Genomic DNA, 23838 nt, shown 5'->3' on the forward strand with positions numbered 1-23838 from the left:
TGTCCCCAAGTCTTTATAATAAAAAGTGTCAGCAGATGGCGCTGGGTGCAACTAACTGTTGTTAATATTCACTTTTTTTTATAACGAAATTCATGCATTATTTCTTTTACAATATTAATCTTCTTTTTATATACATTGTAGATTAGAAATAAATTTTTTTACTCAGACTTAACAAGATGTAAGTAATGCCACAGCCTTATCTCCATAATATTTTATCAACCGAAATAAATCACGACGGCTTATAGAAAAAGGCAAGATGAAACTTACCAGTACTTTTATCTTTGATATTAAGAACCAAGAATATATTAGATTAAACAAGTAAACTCTTATATGAAAAAATATAAGAAAATGGGTAAAAGGTAAATCTTTTAACAATTTTTTTTTCTTCTCATTCTATGTATTTGTTTTTTGAGATTTATTTTTTCACTAATTTTTCTCATGTTGTTCGATATCATAACTTTATATCACACTCAGAAAAAAAATATGGGCAAAACTACCAAAATATGGTAAAATATACCGTATTAATGATTTTATGGGAACACCAAAAAACTCGGTAATTTTTACTGAAGTGCTTTAATCATGATTTTGGTTAAATTAACAGCAAAATACAATTTAATAATAAGTGATAAAATTTCGTAAATATGGTGAAATTTGATAATTTTATCATGATCACTGAAAGCTTGGCATTAAAACCATTTATTCGGCTAAATTTATTTATTGATTCTGTATTTTTTTCTAAATGCTGGTAATCAGAACTATTAATTTGAAATTCAGAATTTCCAATTAACCGTTGTCTTATGAATGGAAAAATTACCAAATGAATGGTTTAAACACAGTATATTTCGATTTCTATTAACAAAATTATGTTTATTTTTTAACAGAAATGTCGTGACAATACAGTGAGGTAATTCCAACAGAATTTTTTTCTTCGTGCATTATAATTCATATCAAAATAAAATTTATTTGAAAAAAAAATTGGGAATTGCATATATTAGATGAAATATATTATTATGTCTGCTTCATTTTCAGAGAAATGTTACTAAATAAAAAGAAATAGATCTAGCAAGAGAGGAAGAAGGATAATTAGGTTTCTTCTTTGAAGGGTAAGTTTTCATTCATTCTTTTCTCGAAGATAAATATATAATTAAAAAAGTTCTACTCAAGAAGTTTTACTCAAGAACTTCTTCTCAATTGAGCATTTTGTGAAAATGTGTGCTATAATCTATCTAATACGAAGAGATTAATTATTTATTTTCAATCTCAAGTTTTGAATTTCGGTTAAATTAACTCTAACAATTTCAAAAAAGAATATTTGTTGCTCCTGAATAGTTTTTTGCCTGTATTATGTAAAACTTAACTAAAAACAGTTTTTCATTTTATTTACAATGACGAAATAAATTTCTAATGAAATAAATATGATCGATAATAATTTTAATCGCCGTATTATAAATCGGCGTATGAATAACTTATTTTTATTTCTTATGTACGTTTAGGATAAAATATTGATAAATAATTAGCAATAAGATTAATCGGATATTTGTTTTACATTTGTGGGATTTATTGTGATCTAGAGAAACAACTGAATCGTGAAATTTACGTATAATAAAACACTATCAACAGTATTAAATTTATGTAGTTTATATAGAACAAGACGTTCTAGGGAAACACCACATGAATTTAATATGATCGTCAGTTTTCATAATTCAGGAATTTTAAGATTCAGTCATGGTTTAACGTACCAGTTACTTATGCTCTAGGGAAACAATACATAAATTTAATATGATTGTTAAAAGTTTTTCATTATGTAAGAATTTTAAGATTTGAACTTGATTTAACGTACCAGTTACTTATGTTCTAAGGAAATACTACATAAATTTAATATGATAGTAAAAGTTTTCATTCTGTAAGAATTTTAAAATTCTAACTTCGTGTAACGTACCAGTTACTTATGTTCTAGGGAAACACTACATATAATATGATCGTGAAAGTTTTCGTTATGTAGGAATTTTAAGATTCTAACTTGATTTAACGTACCAGTTACACATGTTCTTTGGAAACACAACGTCAATTTAACATCGTTAGAGTTTTCATTATGTAGGAATTTTAAGATTCGAAAATGATTTAACGTATCATTTACTCATGTTCTAGGGAAACACTACATACATTTAATATGATTGTTAAAGTTTTCATTATGCAGAAATTTTAAGATTCTAACTTGATTTAACGTACCAGTTACATATGTTTTTTACTACGTCAATATGTTCTCACTACGTCAATTTAATACTGTTGGTAGGGTTTTATTATACATAAATTTCAAGATTTCGTAAAACTGTACTATGGTAGTTTCTATATATCATAATAAATTTGATAAATATAAAAAAATAAATCTGATTAATCTTATTGCTAATCATTTTTCAGTATTTTATACTAAGCATTATTAAATATTTATTAATATTTCCTTTCAAGATGTAAGTTATTTTTTAAGAAATATCTTTATGTTTGTTAACAAAAATCCTTTTTTTAATACACAAAACAGCCGTTTTTAAAAATTTTATAACAGTAAGCCAAAATAAAAAGTTAAACTCGTTATAAGGAATATTAGTCATTCAAGAATAGGAGTTCAGTAATTATTTTAATTTTTTTTAATTTCTAAAACAAAATTCCTCTTCTTCTTAAAGCTTTATCGTTTTTTTAAAAATAAAGTCATAGGTCTCTCTTTCAGGCGGTATGTCGCCTCAGAGGAATAATTTCGTACACAGCCCAAGAATGGTAATATTTTTTCTTAGGTAATATTTATTAATCTTCGTTGTAGGAAAAAAGCTTATTTGTGTTAAACTTTACAATGATGATTCCACAAACCCAAATCAATTGACTTTGGCTATTATTATCGTTATTATTCCATTGGGATGAGATAAAAAGAAACCCAATAAAGTAGGAAGTAATAAAAGTTTAAAAGAAAAGAGTCTTGCATCAAATATTTAACAGTGATTTTTTTTTCTCCAAAGAAAGTGAGAGTGTTTGTCTAATACTTGAGCCCTGATCGACAGAATAAATCAGTAAAAGCTCAATGATTCCCAATTTGAACATAAAACATTCTTTAGTAAAATTAGATTTATTTATGTATAAACCTCAGCAGAGATTTACTCTTTTTTAATAAAATTTAATTTTGCCTAAGAGAAAGCAAAAATATTATTTTAGAATTTTAGAGTTTGTTTTTATTTAAACATATTTTCATGAATTCCAAATTTCTCCTATGTATTAACAAAATGAAGGGATATTTTTTTCTCTCTTTTCAACATGCAAAGAAAAATATTTTATAATGTAAGCTTATAAAAATTATTTATACTTAACGAAAAAATTTGTTATTGCTGTATAGTTTTTGCATATTTTATCAAATTTTTCTTTTTTATTCACTAAAAAACTCATTGCGGCATTGAATTTTAAAATTAAATTTGTTAGGATGAAAGAAGAGTTATAAATAAGATGCCAGTATATTGTAAATTTGAATCCTTTTTACGTAAAAAAAGTCCAATCTAGTTAGTTTTGTATCAAAAAATCTTTAAAGCATTAGACCTTTTCAACTGGAAAGTTATTGATTTTTCAGTTCAGTTTTTCAGTTAAATTAATTAAGAATTGCATTTCATTTTAAATTTAAAAGTTTACTAGGAACTATTGTCTTATTTTTAAAATAATGAAATATTATATTAAATAAAATATTTTTAATTTAAGTTATTAAAAATACTGTCTTGGTGATTTGTGAAAAGGAATAAAACACTTTAAATAACTTCTTTGTTCTGGCATAATATTAAATTACAATATTCACAATATTAAATTTTTCTGGCATGATTTATAATTTTTTTAAAATCGGAATTGGTTTCTGAATAAATCTAAACTTTCAAATCTAATTTACTGATAACTCATGACTCTATTATGATGTTGTTAAAGCAGATTTTTTCTAATGCTTGTTTTGAAAATTTAATAATTTGTAAATGCTTTTAAATTTATGGTTAAAGATGATAGAAAATTAAATGTATATTATATTGTATAAAATTCAGCATTTAAGGTTTCTTGTGTAGTGTCTATTAATAAAATACGCTAAATTCTAAGCGTAATATATAATAATTTCTTCAGCAGAACATTTGCCAAACGTTTTAATCTATCTAACTATTGAGAAGATAATGAATTTATAATTTATACCGAAGAGCAGTAGTCAACAAGTCGTTGTAATGTTTCGATTACATAGATCTTGATGATATGCTAATGATTTTCCGTTTGTCTGTCAATATTTTTGAAGACAAGTTTAATAATTTGCTTATGGATTCTAAAACTAATGACCTACATAATATAGTTACGGAGACATGGCACACTTCTAAACTAAAAATATATAATATACTACGAGAATCTAATTAGAGAGTATTAAAACATGTTAACGAGTCATTTCGATTACATTTTCGCAGCAGGAAAAAACTCTAACTTAAATGTTGTTCGTAGTCATTGTTACATAAGACTTTTAACGTGTTTGCTTCCTTTATATCTTTTTAGCTAATAGAGCCATAAATGAAACTATAAAAGTCACTTTATTATTTGTCAAACACAGTCAAGTAGCATATGTATTCTATTGCGTCCAAACTTTCTAAGGCAACCATGTCTTTCGCGGCAGAGTGATCATCTTTGCTAAGAAGCATAACCCACTGCTGTGTTGACTAGCGAATTGAATGTTTTGATCTTAACCATCAATACTTGCACTTCTCAAACCTTTACCGGACTTAAACGAATGCGCCATCTTCGATCCATTTCTAGATTTCAGAAGTTCATACCCCTTCCATGACAGAAGGGGCACCTACTCAATTCCGACTTTTCCGATTGTCTTAGTAGATGGCAGCAACTCCAATCATTAAATCTAACTAAATAGCAGCACCACTCAGTATTCTCTCTAATGTACTGAATGATAATCTTTGATCTTTCATGCTCAGCTCATTCGTAAGATGCTTTATGTATTGCAATATACATTTAGGCATTCGATGTTGGTTTATCATCTTTAACAATCAACAGCTGTGGTAGCAGGGGGTTTAGTCCATCACTATCGCTACGAACTCTTCTTGCAGGCAAGTCAGCAAACCTCGTAAATGATTTACTAGAGATGTACCGGATACCCAGTAATTACCCGGTACCCAGTCAGATTTATATCACCGGTAAAATAATTTTATTATCCCGTACCTGTTTTCAGTCTCATGAATCTTTACTGTGTATTGGGACCCAGCCGATTTTACCGGGTATCTGGTGTCCCTGGTAATACTCATTTTTGTTCGATACAATCATAGTCTGAATTATAGAATTCTCAAAATATTTATAAACCTAACTATTTATGCATGTAAATCTATGTACTTAAGCTTGTTAGTAACCAAGCTGAAATAACTGTTTAGAATCGACAAATTTTACTTTTGTGTAGAATTTTACTGCAAGTTTTTGGGTGAAATGACCACTTTCGCGACCGAGAAATATATTCGCCAAAGAGAAGGGTCCACTTTAAATCAGAACACAAAAATTCAGAAATGTAATACTTTTTTTTCCAACTAAGTTAATTAAATATTAAATACAAAATTTGAATAATTAATATTATTTTTTAACTTTTAATTAATATTTTTTAATTTTTAATTAATATTTTTTAATTTTTAATTGATATTATTTTTTAACTTTTAATTAATATTTTAATTTTTAATTAATATTATTTTTTAATTTTTAATTAATATAATTAATTTCAATTAACATTATTTTTTAAATAATATTATTTATTAATTTAATTTAAATAATTGATATATCACAAAATTTGAAAAATTAATTAAATATTAAATACAAAATTGCATTCATATTTTTTTAAAGTTAGTAAAATCATAATGAATAAAATGTAAAGAGAGCTGTGGAAAAATGCAATATATTTATGCATAGCTCTCAAACTAAATTTACTTTCAGGGAATGAGTAAATGATATCTATTTATTATTTTGGTTTGTAAGATTTGCACTTTAGAAAGTATAATAGACAACAGTTGAAAACAGAATGCGAATATTTTCTTACAAATAACACAACAATTACTTTAATACTATTAAAATATCATTAAAGATTTTATTTCCTAATAATTTCTTTTCTTTTTTTCTTCTTAAAGGCAAGTACTGAACTTTCGTTCTTCACCTCTTAAGACGTCGGAAGCTCATTTACCGTTACACCTGTGAACCTAAGTTACGGAGACGAGCAACATTACGCACGCCACACTGCCACAGATACCCGTTCATAGGGTGGGCCACAATCACATATCACACAGAACAGAGGACAGCACAGAGAGAGAAACATTCATGACCTCTGAGCGGGATTCGAACCCGGAGCTATTAGTTTCGCAGGTCAGGCACGCTAACCGCTTGGCCACCTGGCCGGCCATTCCTAGTAAATAAGAGCACATGTTAAAACTCGGATGATTGTTTTATTAAAATAAATTTTTCAAAGTTAGTTTTTAATTTTTTTTATTTAAAGCTTTCCTTTTTAAATTTAAAGTTATTTGTATTTTTTTTTTCAAAAACAAATATTTTTTTTACATAACTCAACAAAGCACTCACTTGGAAACATTTTATTACATTTTCAGTTCAAATGATTTATGTTTAATATTGAAAAGTAGCTTGTATGAGTAAAATTGGCTATTGGTAACTTTCAATCAAATTTTTATGAAGAAGCGTGTTTCTGACTATTCAATGAATTCAATTTCCAATAAATCTCGTTAAAGTTCTATCGCAGCGTTGGATTTACCATGAAAAGTTTAGGAGTTATTTTGCTTTATATTTTGTGGCGTAATAATAATAATATTTATTTCTACTAATTATTTCAAATAACATTTAGATATTATTCGCGCTATATCAACAAAGCCTTTCAGACGGAATTGATTATAATTTTTATCGCTCTTAACCAGCTATTTGGCCTACTTTGCCACAGACGATAACATTATTGTTTCCGTGAACGATGCCCTTAAGGCAAATTTGACATTATAGTTCGACATCGACATTATCGTGCACTTTCTCAGAAAAAATTACAATGATTGATTCATTATTTTTTTCTGAGAAAGTACACGGGAATACCGGGAATGCATGCAATCAATATACATGCATTCTAACTTAGATAATTTTCGTCAACTAAAATGTACGTGGAATGCTTAATTGGTGACAAAAGTTGAATATCAACTCTATTACATGATCAATGAGACAAACAAAAATTAAATCGAAATTTTAAGCACTGCGTTAAAAGGGGACTAAAAAGAGGAAATTTTATTTTTATTGCGCCTAAAATAATAAACGTTGATCGCATTGCTTTAGAATTATTCTAAGAGCGATTTTTTTGTGATGATAGAAGTTTATTAAGAAGGCGTTACTCATTATGACTTTATATTAGGTGTCATAAATATGCAATTGTTTCTTCTTTTTTTCGTCCGTTTAACTGTAGTTTTTAAAAATGTTATTCTTCTTTATTATTTTCTACTTTTTAGTTTTGAGTTTGTTAACTTATTTATGCAGAAAAGTTGTGGCGATTGTAGCGATAAAACGAAGAGAAATTTTGCAAGCAACTTCTGGAAAGCAATTGTAGCTTGCATCATTTTATTTTTATTTTATAACCGTCGTTGAACAGCCGACCCGATTTTTTCGGGTTTACGACTACTAATGTTCAACTCTGTGGCCTTGTAATTTTGAACTAATCCAGATGACAAGGACACTCCTGGATTAGTACCCCCAGAGGTATGATTTGTAATGGGATCACAGAGGACTTCGTGACTCAACAGATTTAACGTGCATTAATCACCATTTAATACGCCACGAGTCTTCGGCTGGCGGGGATCGATCCCACGACCTCTTGAACATGGGACCAGTGTCTTACCAACCAGGCTATCCTGGCCTAACTTACATCATTGTCATCAGGCAAAAAAATGTTGCAGTGTATGCATTTTATTAATAGTCGGAACATGGTAAATCCGTGATAAATTGTTTGTTGCTCCAAAACACAATTGACACTTGAATTTCCAACTAGACAAAGCTCCTATTATAATTTGAATAGTCCAGTTTTACGGAATATGGTCTAAATTTTGAAATGCGATAATTCTCTTGTGGAATAGTATTCAGATAATTTCTGCTTGTGGAGCAAGGAAACAATTTCAATTTGCATTACTGTGCAGCACAAAGCTCTGATTGCAATTCGAGTGTTTCAGCTTTTCGAAAAGTTGACAGAAATTTCGATTGAATTTCATTCCTCTTTGCATTAATATCGTAAAAAAACGTCTGCTTGCCACTACCTAGAAGCGGTTGAAACTCACACTGTCATTGGTAACACAACTCTCATATAGATGTGAGTACTCTAGCCAGTTAAAAAATTGAAAATTTTTTCAAATAAAATTTTTGACTATTTTCCGTTTTAAATAATAAAGGAAGGTCAAGAGAGATGAGCAGTTTATATCCAGGAAATCTGATTGTGAGTAAAAAGGAAATTAACGGGGACAAAACCCATTCTCCCCAGCACGGTCTATCTTCACTGCGCAATAACTCTCGGAGCGAACCCATTTCCCACTTTAGTGCATTGTCAAAACGTAATAATTCTCAATTCTCTCCGTGATCATCAATTAGTGAAAATGACAGATAATAAGATGAGTTGTTGTTGTCGTATTTCATTTACGTCATACTAGAGCTGCACAATGGGCTATTGGCGACAGTCTGGGAAACATCCCTGAGGATGATCCGAAGACAGGATATCACAATTGTGATCATCTGCAGAGGGGAAGGAACCCCCGCTTCGGTAGCCCGACAACCTGCACGCGAAGTCGAGCACTTTAAAGTAGGACAGTTTAGCGAGGACCTATACCACGCACCCTCGGTCCCTATGAAGACTGATCCAAGTGGTCACCCACCCGCACACTGATTCGGTGATCTGCTGGGAACCGTGTCTTAACGATCAGACGTTAATAAGATGAAAGAATGTTTTACCTAAAATGGCTTGGATGACATCATCTTTAATGATCTCTATGCTTCCCCTGGAAAGAAAATAAAGTGCTGTGAGGACATCCCCCCGGTGGACCAGCGTATCACCGGGGGGTGCGTGTGTAGTTTTGAATTTCAAGGAGAGAGCTCGAAGGCATCCAGGACTGGCCCCTTTGAAAGCGGAGCAGTTATTGAGCAAGTTCCGATTCAAGTGGAGGCATATGTCTGCTTGTAGGCAATCCGGGAAACCTTTGAGAACCTGAAAAATAAATCAAATACATTATTTTCACATTAGATTTGTTTTGATTACCCTGAAATTAATTGTCATCTTTTGATTACAAATATGATTTTTAAAGGAAAGAAATCTTATCTCGCACAGTAATTTTTATTTTTATTATTTTTTTACTTTTAATGGCAGAAATTGACAAACTCTTGACAGGAAGAATAAACATAGATAAGGGGAAAAAGTCAATGACTCATTAGCAGATGCCTAGCACTCCAATATCTGTTTACTTCGGAGTCTCCGTGTACAGCCGAACATCCCATCAAGTGCTTAGATCACCTGCATTCCATAGAAGAACACTAAGCCTACACGGAACACTACATGAGTGATCCCGATTAGAGTGATGCTGCATGCCGGAATTAGTAGATATTTTAGCTGTCAAAGACGTTACCAGGGTGCACCACGGGGAGGTAGTGTATCTACTCTCGTCCGGTAAAATGAATGTAATTTTTGTGAGAAACTTTTGTTATTCGTTTTTTTTAATATCTGTATTGCTATTCATGTATACGACCTCATGTTCATATTTTTTCATAGGGATTGGAGAAAAAAATTCTGGTAAAATTACTTTACCGTATGGTAATGGCATTTCTGGTAAAAAAAGAAAATTCTGTTTGATACAACAAAAATATAATGCATTTATACCATTCATTTGGTAATTTTTTTGTTCTTATGGTAACGATTTACCAGAAATTCTAGTTTTCAAAATTATAGTTTTTATTTCCACTCATTCAGTAAAAAAATACAAAATTGAAAAGTTTAACCGAATAGTTTAAAAATAATAGTTTAACTGAATAAATGGTTTTTATGCCAGGCTAAGGTATTATGATAAAATTACTAAATTTTACTTCATTTACCAAATTTCATCATATTTTACAAAAGCATGCTTTATTGTTAATTTTATAGAAATTATTACCAAAGCGCTTCGGTAAAAATTACCGAGCCAGAAATATGGTAAACTTTACCATATTCTGTAAGTTTTGGCGATACTTTTTGTCTCAGTGGTTGATAGCGAAATTTATCGATTTTTGGATTTTTAGTTTGGAAATTTATCGAATTCACTGATTATTGATTTATTTTGTCATGGATTTTCTTTTATTTAAAATCAATTTAATAGGACTTTTTATTGTAGTTTTTGTTATAAATAACAAAATCAAATTTTTATGATATGAAATCTCTAAGTATTTCTAGAATACTTTAAACAAATTGTAAACATAGCGAATATCGATGAACAACTAATGTACATTGCTGATTCAATTTACACTTAATTTTATTATTATGCATTGTATTTAAATCAGTTATTTTTTTAAACGTCTTAAATAGTTACAATGAAAGAACAAATAGTTTTCAGCAGTCGAAAATGTTATATCTACACTAAGGAAAAAAGTATGTTTAAAACTACCCGAAGTTTGCTGCGCTTCGGACTCTAAGAAGATTTGGGAATATCGATATGGGAACACCGAAAAACTTGGTAATTAATCCCAATCGCTCAAGTAACAATTTTGGTAAAAAATAAATAAATGAATAAATTATAGTTTTATAATATGTTATAAAATTTGGTACATTGGGTGAAATTTGCTAATTTTATCATGGTACCCTAGAGAATGGCATAAAAACAATTTATTCGATTTAATTTACTTTTCCATTTTGTATATTTTACTAAATGTATTTTTTACTATAAATAAATCAATTAACTTAAAATAATTTTATTTAAAATTTTGTATTTTTTTACTATAATGAGAACTATAATTTTGATAACCAGGATCTCCAATAAACGGCTACCAACGCTAAAATTGCAAAATGAATGATTTAAATACCGTATATTTTTGGTTTTATAATCGAAAATTATGGTTTCTTTTACAAGAAATGTCATTGCTAAACAGTACGGTAATTTTCTAAGATTTTTTTTTCCGAGAAGAAAAGTTATTTTGATAGTATTTTTCTAAAAGAAAAAAAATACTCATAAGTTCTTATTGATTATTTTATAATATGTTTATTAATTTTTTTAAATTTTTTTTAATATTAAGTCAAACATTGATAAAATAATAAAAAGCAGATTTAAAACAAAATCAGTGATAACTGTAAACGAAAGTAATATCTCGAAAAGACTTAGATCTGCGCTTTTCTAAACCAAACCATAATGAATAAATAATTTTAATGAATGATTTAATGTAGGAATGTGGCAATCTAAAATATAATTTATTCTGTTGGGTATAAACTTATCTCTTGGGTATTATTCGAGTGCATATAGGATTTAATGTGATTGCGTGCGGATATAAAACTGGTTTATCAAATATACATATTTTCATATACTTAATTCCATCTAACGCGAAATATAGAGCCCTATTTTAATTAATGTAGGCGCCTGTTCAGATTGTTTTAAAAAATGAATCTGTATTTTACGAAATGAAAACGTCACAACTTTTAAACCAATTAAATCCTTGAGCTTTTCCGTAAATATAGCGATTTAGTACAGTGCGGTTAAATTTCATATTCAGAAGCACTGACTTAAAAATAATTGAAAATGATGTCTGCATAAAATTGTTAGAGTTTTAAATCCTTTGCTTTAGCTCCGAATCAGAGATATGATTGGATATTTTGAGTTGTTTTGGAAAAAAATGACAAGATCAATTTTGAACGCTTGAAGCAAATATTTCAATTAGATTCCAAAGAGCCCTGGTGGCTCAGGGGATAGAGCTTTCGTCCTTCAATGAGGTGAACCAAGTTCGAATCCCAGAGATGGCTGGTTGGTACGAATTCCACCCCCGGCTCGAACTGACCACAGTGCTGACGTAAAATATCCTCAGTGGTAGACGGATCATGGGTTAGAGTCCCCTTGCCGTCAGGCTAACAGTGGGAGATTTTAGTGGTTTTCCTCGTCATGTAACGCGAATGCGGGTTAGTTCCATCAAAAAGTCGTCCATGGATACAAATTTCTCTCAATACTTGATCTAGGAGTTCCCTTGTTTTCTGGATTGGGTTCAAAAATACTGGGCTACGAAGATAAATTTTAGTAGTCGCAAGCCAAAAGTAAGGTCGGCGACAGTTATAAAACTAAATTCACTACAAAATTATGAAAAGAAATGAACTTATATGTTACGCTATTAATTTATTTGCGTATTGCACAGTTTCCAAGAAATGTTTTTTTAAATTTTAAAGAAAAAAATTGCAGTTAATTTTAAATTACTCTAAAAATTGTGATTAATTTTATTGAAATTTTTTAAAGTTTTAGCTGAAAAACGAAAATGTTTTTTCTTTTAAAATGTCCATATCTCCATAAATATTTAAGCTAAATACTATATAAAAACACTATTTTTCGCATGTAATTTATTATCGGTCACTCAAACCTCTGAACTTCATGGGTGAGTGAGTATGAGTAATCGCATGATTTAAACACTTCTGAAGTTATAAAATGATTCTTTAAGTATTTCTCGAGAAATTTGAAAAAAAAAATGTGTTAGTACAGAAGTTTTTTCATTATCCCCCCTCCCCCTGTATATGAATACACACATTTGGTGCCACAAATTAATATGTGAGCAAATGAAGTACAAAAACACATTGAACACTAATGAATTGGGAAAATTGTAACTTTTTCACCTTAATGATTTAAATTTTTTTTATTGTATACAAAAAATATTTAGATATTCAAACTGAGACTCGAAAACTACGAATTTCCTGCGTAAACAATCATTGTCCTATTTTCCACCATGTAATTATGTCCTTTTTTGGATGAATTAAGGTTCGAATTAGGCAAGAAATACATTTATTATATGGACAATTCCATGAAAGTGTCAACTTTTAAGCGAATTTTTTTTTTTTTATGAATTGCATACTTTGAATTTAAAAATATGTTCAGAAATAGCCAAAGTCTACTTATTCAAGTTTCATTTTTGATAATTTTAAGTTTTTTGAATCTAGCAGTATGCTAAAGTAATCACATGGCTGTTCACATTTGTGCTGAAATTGTTTTCTTGAAAAACACTTATAAAATAAAATAAATGTATCTTTCTTTTGCAATATTTTGATAAAATTATGCATATAGTACAAAATTTAAACATTTAAAACATAGTCTTTAAGTCATTTTAAGTTTAATATATAAAATAAAAGTAACTTTTTTTGTGTCATTCCGTCACATGTTTTAGTATTTTTTTTAAAACTGCAACTAAATTTCAAAATGAAAATGTGTATATTTTGGAATATAAAGCAGATGTGGCATAAGAATCAATGAGAAATTGTAAAATTCTATGCATTTGATTATTAACTTCCAATAATTAGCGTGACGGAATGACACATCTTCGGCGATGGAATGACAAAACGAGTCCTTGAGAAGCTTAGTCAAAAACTAGGGAATTATTTTTTTTTTCAATTAACCTAATGGCTAAAACAGCTGTTGAAAGACAGATAAAATGTTGAAAAAGACCAAGATCCCCATGATATGATGAAGAAAAAAAACAGAGAAAGAAAGGCAGAGAAGAAAGCTTCCGCGACAAAAGTTGGACTTAAAAAACTCAGAAGTGCAAACGCTGTTGTGCAGAGATTGTGTAAACAAAGAAAAAATCAAATTCTACCAATCTCTTCACATACAAATAATTTAAATTCCCTATACAAATTCCTGCAGAGTCTTGGTAAAGCCATAAAAAAAATTGTACACTCACCATAAAAAAAATTGTACACTCACTTCCAAAATCACCAATAGAGGTAAAAAAATTAATTCAGTCTTTATGTGAGAAGTATTTAACATCGAACTCAAAAGAAACTAAGTGAGAAAAGTAATGTTGATGAGCTGTTTAATTTGGTTAAAAAAATTTTACTGTCAAGATGATGTTAGTTACAAGCCCCCAAGTATGAAGGATTCAGTCATAATACAAACTCTGACAGAGTAACGAAGAGTGCAGATGCAATATATACTTATGGCCTTAAAAGAGGCTTTTCATAAAGAAGCATATATTGATGTAAAGTGTGTCTTATCTCATTTTTGTTCTTATTCTCATTTTTGTTAAGTGTATTTCATTAATACCTCACAGCACATGCACCTATAAATACCATGTAATTGTGATGTTGTTCTAAAAGGCCAAACAAGATGTTGGCTGCTGTAAAACGGCACATAATATGTAAAAGAATTTTATGATTTCATAAAGTCGAAGCAACAAATCGTTGAAGTTTTGTTTTTGTCCAGCTATTCTATTTAAGAGAGGGCAAAAGAGAATGACTTCAGCTAGACACTTGCTACATTAGCATTGCCAGGAACAAGAGACCTGCACTAGATGCTCATGTAGTTGAGAAGCGAATCATCAAAATTGGAATGCTTTCTAATTTTAACCAAAACCAAGTGTATGATTTGAAAAGCCACTGTTTTGAAGAGGAAATGGAAAATATGATTGAGGAGTATGCGGTCGGCTCTTTAATCATTGTCCCATACTGCGAAAAAAAAGAAGGCACATTTATATGCAGCGCAAATTACTTTGATAAACAAAGACGATTTAGATGTTAAAGTATTTAAAGAACATGGGACAAAAATTGATTTATGCATAAATTTCCTGAGAACGAAGATAAGATGTGACATTGGCAAGTTAGATATAAAACCTCTTCTGAGACAACCTAATTTTCAAATTGTTGAAATTTTAACTGATTCTTACGTAAATATTAATTCTGTTTATCTGTTACATTCTGTTTATCATTTACATATTAATAAAACATTTTTTAAATGAAGACTTTCTTCCACTAAACTTTTTGTCATTCCGTCACGGTCATTCCGTCACAGCAAATAGATGCTAATAACTGCTAGCCAACCTGAGGTTAATTTTCCAAATTCAGATTTTACATTGCTTACACATTATACTAAAAGTAAAAAACAGTTCAGAAAAATAATAGCTGCAAAATTCACAGAAACTACCAGTTTTAAGCAGCATGCCAAAAGCTTGGTTGCCAAAATGTCATTCCGTCACACAAATAAAAAGTTCGTAAAATTAAAAATAAAAAAGATAGAAAATCCTTTTTTTTTAGTTTATGAATCGCATTATGCCAATAATAATGATATGCATGAGAAAAAACAATGTTTACTTGAAATTAGATGCATAGAAACTTAAATGAAATGTTATTTTTCAAGTCAAAATGTCATTCCGTCACATATGGAATTGCCCAAATAATACAAAAAGTATGTTTTGTCCGCATTTTTGTTATCACAGATTAATAGTTATCACAGATTAATTAGTAGTTATCACAAATTAACCAGCATATTTAAAGTGAATCTCTCGGACTATAAAGGTTGCAACTTAGCCCGTAAAAATTTGATATTGAGATCAAAAGCTATGCAAGGTAATTTTTTTTTTGCTTATTATATTTTTAAATTTTTCATTTAATTGAAAATGACATCAATATAAACTTCAAAAACTTATTTAGCTTCATCAAGTGCAGGAATGAATCCGATTGAGTAAGTTGAGATATTTTTGTCCGATTGTATTTCCCAAGACATGAATTAGGAAGATCAATAAAATTATATATAGTCTTACGTAAAGCAATTTGTAAGATTAGATAGAGAGAAAGGGCTAGGTGATTGGAGTTCTGGTGGCGAAACAGTGGTCAAACTTTTTTGATTAGTTGTACAATTGATGAGTCGACTATAGTTGAGATATTCATCAGAATAATTTATTTTAGCTTGTTTTTAACATTTATTGGAAAGTATATAATGATTCAAAATAAAAGCTTTGAATGCTATATAAAATGCTATATTTATTTTTTTAAAAAATTTACCTCATTTTATGTCTGGATTAAAACATTTAAAGCAATGCGATATGAAGTCCCTGCTAAAAACAATTTTAAAAATTAAAAAAGAATGGCTCAACAATTCAAGAATTATGACTAATGACTTTTTAAGCATTATGTTTAGGAGTATTTTAATAAAGTTCATAATAATTTTTTAATTATCGATTGCTTATTCGATTACTTAATTACTAGGTCTTAACAAAAATCTGATTTCTGTATTCTTCTTTGCATTAGTGCATTTTTTGTACCCATTCCATGTACCTATTTCTTCATATTGAATTTTCATTATATATTAAGTTTTTGTGGTAGAATAAGAATATTGAATTAGCATGTTTTAAACATTTTAATAGAAAATAAGAAACGTTTCTTTGTTGTTGTTTAGATCGGATTATGTAATTTTACGCAAGTAGGGTTCTGCTACAGTGAATTTTTTCCAGAAAACAATGCGACTTATTTTTCGTTTCATCACCTCTTATAATTTCGTTCTCCAGCTAGAGTTTTAACGAAATATTGTCGCATATCTATCTTATAAGTCGAGTTTGGATCTCAATGATTACTGTTTGCTAGCTGCGTTGAAGGGATATTTGTTAAATAGGCAATTAAATTCCAAGGATGAAGTAAAATATGTTATTCAATGCAAGGACATGGTGGTGAGCTGGTATGATGTCGACAATTGAAAACCGAACATTTCATGCAAAAATAAAGATTACTTACCATGTTCATATCTATGCCGTTCGTGTATGTCCATGCGTGCTGGAAATATTCTTCCAGCCTCTGCCTCAGTGGATTCGGTATTTGATGGAAGCGAATAAATTCTTTCACCCTTAACAACTGAGTGTGATACCGTGCAGTTCCTGAATATAACCTCTGAATGATTGCCGATACGTTACCGAAGATGCTAGCATACATTAGAGCTGTGGAAAGACACATGGATTTAAATAACACACTCGTTATGTTCATAAAACATGAAATAACAGTTCTTAAAACATGAAAAAAATATTTAAGCTCAGGTTCTGCGTTGAAAGGTGTAAGCAACCAGATTAAAGAAAACATGTTATACAGTTTATTGAAGGAGCACAACAGAGATAAATTTAAACAGCGTATTAAAGAAGCTCAACAAAGATGATTTTAAACAGTGTATTATTGAAGCTTAACAAAAGATGATTTTAAACAGTGTATTATTGAAGCTCAACAAAAGATGATTTTAATACAATGTGTAGAAGAAGAGTACAGCAGCGATGGAGATAGTCAAGATTAAAAACAGGTAAAATGTTTTTAATTTATTTGTATTTTGAACATACTGCTAGAAATATTGGAGTACGATGATTGAACTATAATACTCTTTAAGTTTGTTGTTTAGTTGAATTACATAATCGTACTTTTTAAACTTAATTATACGATGCTATGGTTCAACTTGGACGGAAACATGGTTCAATTTAAGACTTTATTAAGATTGCATCCGATTTGCACCGTTATATTGTTCAAGGTACCGGTATTATGGTTCAACAATGAAAAACTCTTTTAAGAGTATATCTTACGAGCTAAGCTGTGTTTTTGGAGGTACCTACATAATTACGACCTTTTTTGATTTTATTTCACGAGGATAAGAATGAAATTTGATATTGTAAGCGCTTTTTAAGGTATTTTAGAGTATTTCTATAGGGGAGAGTGGGGTCAATTGTAACATTTTTTACTTAACTATTTTTAACTAACAAAAAATCCAATATATTATTAATATTAATTGACAGACGAATAAAGTAGACTATCCTCTACTAGAAAATAAATATATACCTTATTTTAAATGTTATTATATTAGTTATTAACAATTTTTGACAGTCGTGCAGTTGTTACAATTGTCCCCACTTACGGGGTCAATTGTAACAGTTCATAAATTCAACTAAAACATAGTCAATTATACATATTATCATAGTTGTGATATATTTTTTTATTGATCAAAATAGTAGTGATATTTTAGGAGGAAAAATAGTAAAAATAATTATGAGCAGAGACCTAAAGGGTTAAACTTTTAACTTTAAGGGGTTAAAAATTTTAATTTATGCTGTGAAAGGGAACAAATAAAATAATGCACATGCAACATAATATGAATGATATAGGAAACTATTGGTGGTTCTTAAAGAGTTAAGTAATGGTTTGTAAACATATGATTATTTATTTTCAGCTGTTACAATCGCCCCTTTACTTATTGTTAAAAACGTCCCCATGACGCCATTTCAGCTTCATTTGTTAAAAAAAATGCTAGTTAATTAACAAAACTGATTTTTTTTTATTGAAATGTTAATTAAGGTGTTCACTTACATATTCGGTTAATAAGTTTTATTTGTTTAAATAAAATTACTTTGTTACAATATAATATTCTAATACCAAAAAAAGGAATTACGTAGCGTGAAAATATCTTTTGTGATGTAACTCCTTCAAAAGTACTTAAAAATGGTTGCCAGCAGGTGTGTACATGTAGATTTATTAAATACACCTTGTGCGCCACCTAGGAATCAAATCTAGAACCCGACACTCGAAATTTTTGCTCTGTTACAATCGTACCCTGTTACAATTGACCCCACTCTCCCCTACAGTTCAAAAATTTAGAATGCACTGAACAAATTATTTATTTGATTACTCGATTATTGCATTTTTTTACACAAGAATCTATCGAAATTATTTATCAATAATCTTGCGTAAAATGACAGAGAATCAAAAACGAAATGTTTTTGTAAAATAAGAAACAAATTTTTTTTTTGAGGAAGACTCAATAATTTTGCAAAATTGCATCAGATAAAGCTCTGAAAATTACTTCTCAATTTTGAGACATTAAGCCTTTTCCGGTTTTAAAACCACTACAGATATTGCTTTAGAATGAATCCCGAACAACGAATCGAAGAAACAATCGACAAGACGCTTAGTATTTAATACAGGGAATTGAACTCCGGTCGAAGCCATGGATGGTTCAGTCTCCATCCACCAAAATTAAAAAGATAACTACTTAACTATGCCGATTTGGTAGTTGGAAAAAAAGTCCTTTAAGGAATTTTCTTTTCTTTCCTAAAGCATAGGGGAAAATCAGTATTTTCAATAACGCATGCGAACAAGAATTTAGGTTAATTTAATTAAAAGTCTTATTTTTCTCGCTGTATTTATTCAGAAATGGTTCGTTTGAAACAGACACATGGATCAATTTAGCATTGTATGAAGTTGGCTGATAATTTGGTTGATATCTTTGTTCATATGGTTTAACGTTAAACAATTATGTTTGAAAGTGTGGAATATAGCTTTGAGACATTGGACTATTGCTTTGATATTTAACGATAATAGGAACTACATAAAACAAACTTTATTTCCTGATAAAAACATCTACTTAGAACAAAGTTTAGTTATGTTATTTATTTTGATTGTTATTTGAACGACAAAATTAAAAAAATAATTCCGTTTAATCTAAATTTTTTTTATGATAACATTTACAGATTCATCTTATAAATGAAGTACACTATGATTAGACACGTTTTATAAGTTAACTGTATATCTGTACTTAAATTTTTTTTAAATTTTTAAACGCGTATGGTATTTGTAAGATTATTAAAGCTTGTGTTATTATTTAAATTATTTACAATAAATTATTATCGTTATTACTTACACTAACGGTTGTGTGTCAATAAATAGTAAATGAATCACGAAACGGGACATATATATTAATTTTCAAATACTTATTTCTTAGCAAGGAAGTATCTTTTAGCTTCTTATAAACACATTTAGGTTACCACACTTGAGACAGTTTAATAAAAGATAACTAAAATATATCATCTAGTTAAAATTTTTATTTTCATCAATAGTTCTAGTTTTGATCGAGTCCAATATTTCCTTTCTGTTAGTTAATAAATTTTTTTGATTACATTTATCATTCTAAAAAATGGATATTAGAAAAAATATTAATAATAAGCAAAAAACCATCGCTCTAAAACTCCCGATAGAGGAAACTACAGATCATCAATCATACTTTATCTTTAGAAAATAAGAAATAAAAAAAGACTAATTGCCATTTTTTATAAAGTAGTTTTCATTCAACGGAAACTATTTAACCACAACTAGCAAATTTTAAACGACAAAAGAGAAACAGCTTGTAATTTGATTAAAAGTACGATTTATTAACCGGACTTGTTTAATAAATCGATAAAGAGAGATATATCAAATTAAGTTATTGGAAGATATGCTTTTGATTAAATGTTAAATGTTTGAAACAATCTTCTTTGTTAGTTAGCAATCATCATTAAAATACAAACAACATTTATTTTATATATTTTGTATTTATATATTATAGTGTTAATTAGTTGATAGCGATAAAGCAATTTTGTTTCAATATTTTTTGCAAACTGTGTGTTGGTAAGAGCTGAAAGCATGCAGAAATTTTTCTCTGTCACAATTGGGTATCACCGTCACACATTTTAAAGTGTTCCTAATTAGATTTAAACTATCGCTTCAATATTGTTCTAGTGAATACACAAAAAATGCGTTAAAATATTTGCTACCGAACCATGAACCATGCGCAGAAAAATATCTCCCTGAATATCTTTTATTTTAAAGATCGAATTTTCACGTACTAGGACCCACACTGTTAAAATTTTCCTTCTAAAATTACGGTAATATAACTGTCAGCTGTCTGTCCATCCGATTAACTGTAAAGTTAACGGAAAAGAAAATTTTCTTCCTTTATGGTATTAATTTTACAAAACAAACATTTACAAAAATATCGTCATAAAACCATGAATGCAAGTTTTTTTAACCATTTACAACTAGCATTTTTTAAAAATTTCATATTTTTTTTTTAACTAGATGCAGAAGCTCGGCTTTTTGTAGTTAATGGTCATTGGAGAGTGCCGGACATTCGGAATTCTTCACGTGTTGAACGGAATAGAGAAAATATTGTAGTGTCAACACTAGGACTCGAACTCCAGTTCTGATGGTCATAAGATTGACAGATAAGCCCGCTCGGCTATGACATGTTGCATTTTTCGATACAAAATTACATTCTTTGAAATGATGCGAAACTTTCTATACCTTGTAAATAATAACGCTTCGACTATTATTAAATGAAATAACGAATAATTATGCTTGATTTTTTTGTATGAAATTTTTTTTTTATGAAATTATTTAATTTTTGTAATTATGGGATTTTTTTTTAAAATTTCGTTTAAAAAGTTCTCGAGATATAGCAAACTATGAAAGAAATAAAATTAACATTAGGGAATGAAAACTTTTAACCTATCTCTTGGTTGAACTATTAGGATTATATTTCCCAGACTGCAGGTACCCTCATATTTTGGGGGTCAGAAAAAATTCGTCGAAAAAAAGGTATTCAGAGTGCGTTTTTATGCATAATTTGGTAACTTAAGACATTGCCTGCACTAACTATTTAGCTTAGATCACCCCCTCCTCTTAAGATTGAGTCCTAGTATGTGCAAATCCGAGTCTTTAGTGCCCTGTACAAGCAACAAAAATATTTCAATTACTTCACGTTTTACTGAATATAAGTTGGAACGTCGAAGGGATATTTTTAAAGTACATTTTTAAAAAAAAATGTCAGTAAAATATTCGATATACTAATTATATTTAACAGTTTTATGACACACGAGGTATAAGATCACAACCTTTATAATGATTGTTGAGTTCGATGGCATGTGGCACATAAAAGGCTGTGCAACGTCAAATAATGTTCACGCCATTCTGCTGTTAAGCAATTTTGAATTGTTTTGAACCATAACATTCAAATACGCTGGAACCTTAGTGAGGAGCCAAGTTGAACCATGCTTGCGTAAAAATTAATCTTTAATTTGATTGAACACCAAAATTTCCAGAAACAAGAATTGTAGGATCTCATAAGCATTTGCTGATTAGCTTCGATGGCGCTGTTTATTTGAGCGTGAGACTGTTTCTTACTTTTATATAACTGTAATATATAAAGATGTTTTATCTATGCATAAATCAAGAAATACGTTTTTTAATGTATGCAATTTTATGCAGGTTGTAATGCGGTTTTATTGTGTCATACTTTAGGTTTAATAAATGTGTCGTGTTGTCAACTCTCCCATCTTGATTTAGTATCACACTGCACAACATCGTAATCTCTATAAAACTCCAAAAACTTCTTAAATTTAGACATGGAACGTTTAGCAATAGTTTAAGGTGTTTTCGGGATTTATTTGTGGTTGTGTTCAGGCTGATTTGAGGTATATTTGAAGTTGACTTACAAAACAAACTTAAAAAAATCAACCTGTCAAGATTTATAATCAAGGTGTATGAAGTTGTTTTATTCATATTCTAGATTGTTAAGAAATCTACCTTAGAGCAACCAGACAATTTTTGAGGTTATTTTTTCTACACTTCAAGTAACTAAATATGTTTGAGGTATAAATAATTTCATATAAGTTCAACTTAGACTATTTAGGTGTTTATGAGGTGTAATTTTTTTTCTTATTTGTACTTAAGCTTATTTTAATGTCGATAAAAATCCTAACAGAGGTGTTTTATAACACACTTAAAAAGTTTGTTTTTAAGGCATAAAAATATATGCAAAGTTGTTCATTTATAACCTCTAAAGTCTGGAATAAACCGCCTTTGATGGTAAAAAAAAAACTTAAGGTGTGAAAACACACCAGAGGTTGATATCTGACAAGTTCACCAGAAGGTGAATGTTTGACAGGTGTAAAAACACAGGATTTAAAAAAAACATGGTTATGTTTTGCCCCAAAAATATCAATGTACTTCAATTTCAATCTCATTTACGACTAAAAGTCAATTTCATATATATCTCAAGAACACTTTTATTTTTTTTTGAGCAAGCAACTTAGGACTGGACAAGCTGGACTGGCGCAACTTGAGACCGAAGTTAAATCCTATCCTTTTGACTTTAGACAGTTTTAATTGCTGAAAAAGTTGAAATCTATTTAATCTATTGTTTCACAACAGAGAGAAGAAGTAATATACTTACATCCCACGAGCATAACGATGATTGCAAACACTTTCTCCATGTTGGTATTGGGTGCCACGTTTCCAAATCCCACTGAGGTGAGGCTGGTGAATGTGAAGTAGAGGGCTGTCACATACTTGGATTTGATGGAAGGCCCTCCATGGCTATTGTTGTAGTGCTGTTCTGTGTCTCTCGCCAGGGCATCCAGCCACCCAATCTTATGGGCTAGGAAAGGTCGTTCGGCGTTGCCGATTGCGTACCAGATGCAAGCCAACCAATGAGCAATGAGCGCGAAAGCAGCCACGAGGAGCAAGAGCACCGCGGCCCCATACTCCGAGTAGCGGTCGATTTTTCGGGCGACCCTCACCAGTCGCAGGAGTCGAGCGGTCTTCAAGAGACCGATCAACGTTGTTGTCTGTGGGAAGGTCATAGAAGATTAGGTCATTTACTAGGACCATTTAAACCTCATCCTTTCAACCCCGAGGCTCCACTCATAAATTGAATTTTAAATTTTTAATTCGAAACATAAAATAAAGATGGTTTTTTTTTTAAGTGACGGTTTTTTTTTCTGTGCCACATGTGTAACACCACCTTTTCTTCACTCAATACTTTCAAATAGTTTAATTCAATTTATTATAATTATGCTTAGCTTGTATTTTGATACAGCAATTTTCAGTAATTAAGATCAAGTAGGTGCTTGTCAGTGGTGGATAAGGATATATAGATAATGCGCTGTGTAAAGTTATAGATTTCGATTTAATATTATTAATGATTTATTATTTATTTAAGTAACGATTTATTTTAATTAAGGAATTATTTTAAT

At 29.8% G+C, this 23838-nt stretch overlaps 1 protein-coding gene across 14 annotated transcripts in view; it reads right to left on the minus strand.

The window, feature by feature from the left end:
• The window catches only part of LOC107448675 (voltage-gated inwardly rectifying potassium channel KCNH6), a 347084-nt gene that overhangs the window by 28484 nt on the left and 294762 nt on the right, over window positions 1-23838 (minus strand). For all 14 annotated transcript variants that reach the window (XM_071184212.1, XM_071184214.1, XM_071184215.1 and 11 more), the window contains 3 exons: window positions 23037-23430; window positions 16757-16956; window positions 9007-9259 (listed from right to left, as the gene is read on the minus strand). In XM_071184212.1, the coding sequence (XP_071040313.1) occupies window positions 9007-9259; window positions 16757-16956; window positions 23037-23430 (847 nt within the window). The remainder of the gene's footprint in view (window positions 1-9006; window positions 9260-16756; window positions 16957-23036; window positions 23431-23838) is intronic.

The sequence above is a fragment of the Parasteatoda tepidariorum genome, chromosome 8 (assembly GCF_043381705.1).
Source record: "Parasteatoda tepidariorum isolate YZ-2023 chromosome 8, CAS_Ptep_4.0, whole genome shotgun sequence".
Lineage (NCBI taxonomy): Eukaryota > Metazoa > Arthropoda > Arachnida > Araneae > Theridiidae > Parasteatoda > Parasteatoda tepidariorum.